The sequence below is a fragment of the Aegilops tauschii genome, chromosome 7 (assembly GCF_002575655.3).
Source record: "Aegilops tauschii subsp. strangulata cultivar AL8/78 chromosome 7, Aet v6.0, whole genome shotgun sequence".
Lineage (NCBI taxonomy): Eukaryota > Viridiplantae > Streptophyta > Magnoliopsida > Poales > Poaceae > Aegilops > Aegilops tauschii.
Genome location: NC_053041.3, coordinates 607,669,599 through 607,675,592, shown reverse-complemented (window position 1 = coordinate 607,675,592; position 5,994 = coordinate 607,669,599). Strand labels below are relative to the sequence as shown.

Genomic DNA, 5,994 nt, shown 5'->3' with positions numbered 1-5,994 from the left:
TGTGGCCATAAGATTGAGCATTTGGGTTGGAAGCCATGAATCTTCACACATGATAGGCCATTTCTGAGAGCACTTTTCTAAAATAATTGTCATAATACAAGTTTATTATTTTTCCCGGAAACTTAGTCACATATAATGACACAATGCGAAGGTTTTCCAATTTTTTGATTTCTTTTTGAATTTTTTATGCACGTTTCAAACTGCGGTCAAAACGGCGGGAATGACTGTTCCTAGCTAGTGGTTAAATCTTGGAATTTTTTTGGTGTTTCTCTGATTAAATAGATACTTAAGTACCTAGAAATGGTTTTTGGAAAAAATAAAAAGCAAACTATGAGGCAGCTGCAGTTCAAATTTGACCCAGTTCCAGCTGAATCGGTGGAAATTTGTCTTTTTCATGAGAGGTGGATCAAACCTTTTGACACCCAACCATTTGGTCAATTGTGCATTAAATATGTCCTAGTATATTAGAAAATAGATTTGGTACAATTTTGCAACAAATGTATGGTAGGTCCTTCACAAAAAAACTCACTTTGGGCACTCGAAAAATGGGAAATGAATTTTTCGTGGATAGAAAATAAAAACTTCCTTAGGCAACACTGTTTGCCATTACAAAATGCACCCCTGTGTATAATATGAGATCATTTTTTGAATTTTTCATATGAAAAATTAGAAGAAAACTAAAGGAAAAACATATTTACACGTGCTCTATTCTCATTGGTGGAATTAGCTGTCACACGGATCGATGACATGGCCCCATCCATCCATCCATCTCTCCATCCCACGTCCATCCATCCATCTATCTTCAGAAAAAAGAAAAAAGAAAAGAAAAAGGGTAACCCCCACCCCCACCCGCAGCCCGACCAACCAAACCCTAACTCCTCCCATCGCACTCCTCCTTCCTCATCTCCTCGCAGCCGCCACCTCCTCCCCGTCCTGCAGCGGCGCGTCCCGCCACCTCCTCCTCTCCGTCCCGCCACCACCTCCTCCTTCCTCGACGCGTCCCACAACGGCGCCCACCGCGTCGCCTGCCGGCCGCCCTCGCGGGTGGCTGCGTCCGCCAGCCCCACCGGCGACCTGCTACCCCATCGCTGGCTTCTCCCTCACCCCTCTCTAACCCTAGCTTCCCGTCGCCGGCGGCGGTGCCCTCATTCCCTCGCGTTGCGGCCGCGGGAGATCCTCTCTAAGGTTCAGACCAAGCCCGCTGATGGAGCTGCAGCCGCCGGAGGGGCCGACGCGTCGGATGCGACCGCCCCGGCCGCCCCCGCCGAGGACCTCAAGATCTGGGATGCGCGTCGGATGCGCTTCCCCAACCACGACAACGATGACGCCGTGAGTTGAGCCCTATACTGTACTATAGCTGCTAGAGTAAGTTATTCTTTTAAGCTGGATCTGTGCAAGGTTGCAACGTTGGTTCTATATTTTCGTTGATGGAGTAGATGAATTATTTGTATAGCTGTAGATGCTGAGTAGATGATCTGGTGTACATTTTGTGGTCTGGAAACAAATTACTAAGCAAGGTGAAGCCCTGAGCTTGACTTCATCGCTGTGCTCTGTGTATATTTATTTACTGCTATAACATGGATATATATTCAGCTTTAATGTTAGTTGTAGCGCTAGCACGTCCATATGTGCAAGAAAAGGGTTAAGACAGAACTATGCTTGCTAGTACTATCTCTCTAAAACATGTGCAATTTGAATCCCAACAATCCAACCTGGTAGGGGCAGATTTTGCCTTGTTAGAGTTGTATTGCGATTTAATTTAGTGCTACATGGTTTTAGATTTCTTTGTTAACTTGAGCAGGAAAACTAAGTAAGATGCGTATTTGACACATGGTATCGGCCGGGACAGAATGGCTTCTGATGTGTTGTGCTTATGTATTATGCTTGCAGCTGCCGACCTCTTCCTGGGCTTCGCAACCAACTTCCAGCAGGTCTACGCGCCGGCGCAGTGCGACGTTTACTGCAGCAACTGCGTCACCCAGGCCGTGCAGCACATCGCGGTCGAGTGCGGCGGCGCCCCCTCCGGCCAGGTCTACCTCGACAAGTGCTACATTACCTACAGCTACTACCCCCACTATTTCATGAATGGTTCATTACAGTAGTTCTTTCTGCAGTAATTTCAGTGTTTCATAGATTAAGATTACAGATGTATGTTCATGAATAATGAGTAGTTTCAGTTATTTCCCAACTTGAAAGAAACTGGAATAGGCAGTAGTAGGACAATGAGTCATCCTGCACTAGTAGAAGTACATGAACAAGTAGTATTATACGAGTCAGTGTAATACCTATGGTGTTGATTTTGAAATTTGATGCTCTCTAATGTTCCTATATTTCCATTGATCAGAAATCTTTGCTATAAGTTTCTTCGAATTAAGCACTTCTCCATTCTCAGTACACCAGGAGAAACACGTAATAGTTTTCATGATTGTTCACGTGCCCTTTGGAATCTGTTATTCCTTTAATGATTGCCCATGTTATTATTATATCTTATATTAAAGGGAACTGTCCTTTTAACATGTTTATTATTTCTTGTAGCCGCTGGCGTGGTCCTCCTCGAGGAGGAGGAGCAGGAGGGGCGCACCCAGCATCAGGAGAGGAGAGGAGAGGGAGATCCATGGCGGCCGGCGGCCAGATCCACGCCGGGACCGGGCCTGCTCGTCAAGGAGACCCATGCCATGGACTAGTAGCTCAAGCAGTCTTCTTTTCTTCCTGCCCATCACCATCTGCAGGTTGTCATCCTCAAGGCCTCCACCATCTGCAGGTCTTCTTCTTCCATTCCATTCTCTGCTCTGTTCTTCTCTCCTGCAGTGTCTACAGTGGATGCAAATACCTGATTGTATATGGATGGATGGATTGCAGGGTCTACAATGCACCACCTTGATTTGTTGATTCGGTCTGGAGCAGCAGCAGCAACAGCTCCTTCCTTCCATGTAGATGGAGGGCATGACCTGCACAAGGAGCTCCAAGGAGACAAAGGTATCTGCTCCCTTGCTGTACATGTTTGTGGGTTCTGTGTGATGATGAAACCACTGATTGGATGTCCTTATTAGATACAATGCATTCCATTGAACCGTGGGGACAACACGAGTAAACTTTGATGTTTTACTGTACAGCTTTTGTGGGGTAATATATGTACAGTGAGTGGAGGACAACATGAGTAAACCGTGGGGACAATATATGTGGGACAACGAAGGTTGTGGGGTAATGCTTTTGTGAATCAGTTTGCTATTTGTATCCAAGCTGAGTAAACTTTGATGTGGTTACTGCAAAAGCTCTTGTTTTATATCTAACTGTACTAGGTATGTTTTCATGAAATGTACAATAAGTGGCCTGGGATCCCTCACATGACTCTATACCAACCATGTTTGATCCGACGGCCCAGTATCAATTTTTCTATTCTTCTACCACAAGCCCAAATTCTACTCTAGTTGCTCCCTATTAATTATCAGACCAATGATAAGATGATGAAATTTCTTACTGCCTTCAAGGTCAACTATGCTGCCACCTTTCTTGCTAGAAAATCTTAGTTTTTTTAGGCATATAAATAGGCATATAAATTGGCCTGTGCATTTGGCAGATATAGTAGTGTTTGTACTAACAGATTGAGCACAAACATTATTTGTTAAGAGGGCCCTGCAGTTATATTTTGGCTGCCTTTTGCTCCTTATTTTTGTGTTTTTGAAAATCAATACAACTGACATGCTTTACTTCTTCCACGTGCAGTGATTGCTAAAAATGACAGGGATGAGATCGACCGCCAAGAATGATGTATAGCTTAACTGCTGTCGTAGTCAATTTCCAACAGGGAATACCTTTCTAGACTCCAACCTTCACAGTTCTCGTTGATTCATCTTGCTAGCAACTGAGTAGCTTTTTTGCATACTTCTGTCAACAGCTCAATGCCACCAAATCTTTTTTGCCGTTATTCTCTATTATACAACATCTGTTATACATCATACAGTGCCGAGCTCCTCATACACCAACCATTGTACAAACATATCATGAGTGGTAGGAAAACTTTGAACCTGTAGTATGTCACCTTGTTTTCCAGATGGGCAATAGACGTCGTCATACTGTACTGTAATAGTGTCTTACTGGGTTTCAATTTGGTTTGCTTTGTACAATGCTTGCACTGGAAATGTTGAACTATCGAGCCTCCTCTATTCTGTTCTGCTGTATGATTACAATTGCAATAGTATTATTGGATCTGTTAATCAGTGCCTACATGTTAGACGGCTTGATTTTGAGATGCAGAGAGACTCTGATGTTTCTGCATTCTGATGTGAAGGCATGTCTACATTAGTACAACTTTGCATGCATATTTTATTGACTAGATATATACGTGTTGACTATCTGTTCCTCTAGTTTCCTGATGTGCATGTTTATTTGGATGCACTGAACCTTTGCATGTAGTAATAGTTCTCTGATATACATGCAACCTGATGGAACTTTCATGCTCTGCCATTGACCTACCATGAATATATATTACTACATGCCATCTTTTTTATTTTCAGTAGTGATTTTGATGCAACCTGATGGAACTTTCATGCTCTGCTGGTGAGAATAAGATGTTATAGTCTAGATATATGATGAAAAGTATGTTGTATTTACACTTGTATTAAACTGCAGCAACCGCACAGGTGAGTTGAGGCAGGGGATAGAGAGGTTGAGCCGCTTGGGTGCTGATCATGTACAGCTGCGCTCTTTCCAGCGTCGACGCGACCAAACCAATGATGCAAGGCTTCTGTTGTTGCTGCTGCAAGTCTTCATCAACTTAGTTGTTCCACAGGGAGAGATATAAATCCTTCACTTGTTCACTTTGTAATCTGCAGATTACTTCTTCCATTAATCACCTAGTGCTCCTGTTAGTGAGATTCATCTAGTATTTTTTTTGCAAAGCATGCAATGGTCTGGAGTAGTTGATCATGGCCTGATGGAACCTCTAGCTGAACAATAAGATAGGTTAGTTAGTGTAGTAGAGGAAGAAAGATGATATATTTATTATTTGCTTTTGCTGCTTCTATATACACATGTATGTATGTTTAGTTATTCGACATGCTTCTGAAATTGATTGTGCTTTTAGATCGAAACACTATGCTTGTTCAAAGAGTGTCCATGTTGTGTGATATATGATGCTGCTCCGTTGTGCATCTCTCTTTTCTTGTGTGCCGCATCATTGTAGATATGCTTGATAGAGTAAATGATTTCAGTTCTGGTTGTGTCAAATCTTTACTATGTACCATGCTAAGTGTTTATTTTATTGAGGCATTGGGCATTGGAATTTAGGCATTTATGTATATTTTTAGTTCTGGATGTGTCCAATGCAAACATTACTGTCAACTGTCAAGTTGATTCTAAAATGTCTTATTAAGTTCATTTCAGATGGTTATTTCTGGATTTAGTACAAATTTATTGTTGACCTGGCCTATGCTCTGTACCAATTTATAGCATTATTTTGTTATTTAGTGTTAAATATGCTGTTAGATTTACTTTTATTTTGTTCCTAAACATTTTGTTCTATAACGTGCAGATGCTGGCATTTCATGTTTCTTTGCGAATATCAGGACAAAGAAGTCGGAGGAAGCATAGTTCTAGCTCATTGGAGCTAATTCTGAGAGTAATTTGATGTAGCAGAACTTGGCTCATGTGATTGTACACTTGTAGAGCTTGTTATCTGATTGTATACTTGTAGAGCTTGTTATCTGATTGTAATCTTGATGCTGATCACATTTGTATGTGTGTTATATGATGTAGCACTTTGATGGTTGATAATATTTGAAGTATTTCCTGTATTTTCTGTGTGCCAATTTAAATACTAGGTATTTATTTACGTTAAATTAAAAAATTGAAGAATATGGCCTTGACAACTAGGACCTAGTACCAGTACCTAACAATGCGGACCCACTTGACTAGTGAACCCATTTTATATAAAAAAATGAAACTGTTGAGACAAAAAGGCCATGGCCCAAAAATAAAAAGGCTGCAATGTTGGGC

General features: G+C 41.8%; 1 protein-coding gene across 1 annotated transcript; it reads left to right on the top strand.

The window, feature by feature from the left end:
- The first annotated feature begins 747 nt into the window (after positions 1–747).
- Positions 748–5,792, top strand: LOC109749437 (uncharacterized). The gene is made up of 5 exons (XM_045231588.2): positions 748–1,329; positions 1,891–2,030; positions 2,536–2,729; positions 2,860–2,976; positions 3,724–5,792. Exons 1-5 carry the CDS (start codon positions 748–750, stop codon positions 3,765–3,767), a joined length of 1,077 nt encoding a protein of 358 aa, XP_045087523.2. The 3' UTR covers positions 3,768–5,792.
- Positions 5,793–5,994: the final 202 nt, after the last annotated feature.

What these genes read in the sequence shown, in the direction of transcription:
- LOC109749437 (XM_045231588.2), top strand. Translation starts at nt 748, where the DNA reads ATGGCCCCATCCATCCATCCATCTCTCCATCCCACGTCCATCCATCCA. An exon ending in GCGGCGCCCCCTCCGGCCAG is followed by an intron (nt 2,031 to 2,535) that starts GTCTACCTCGAC and finishes TATTTCTTGTAG; the next exon opens with CCGCTGGCGTGGTCCTCCTC. An exon ending in CTGCCCATCACCATCTGCAG is followed by an intron (nt 2,730 to 2,859) that starts GTTGTCATCCTC and finishes GATGGATTGCAG; the next exon opens with GGTCTACAATGCACCACCTT.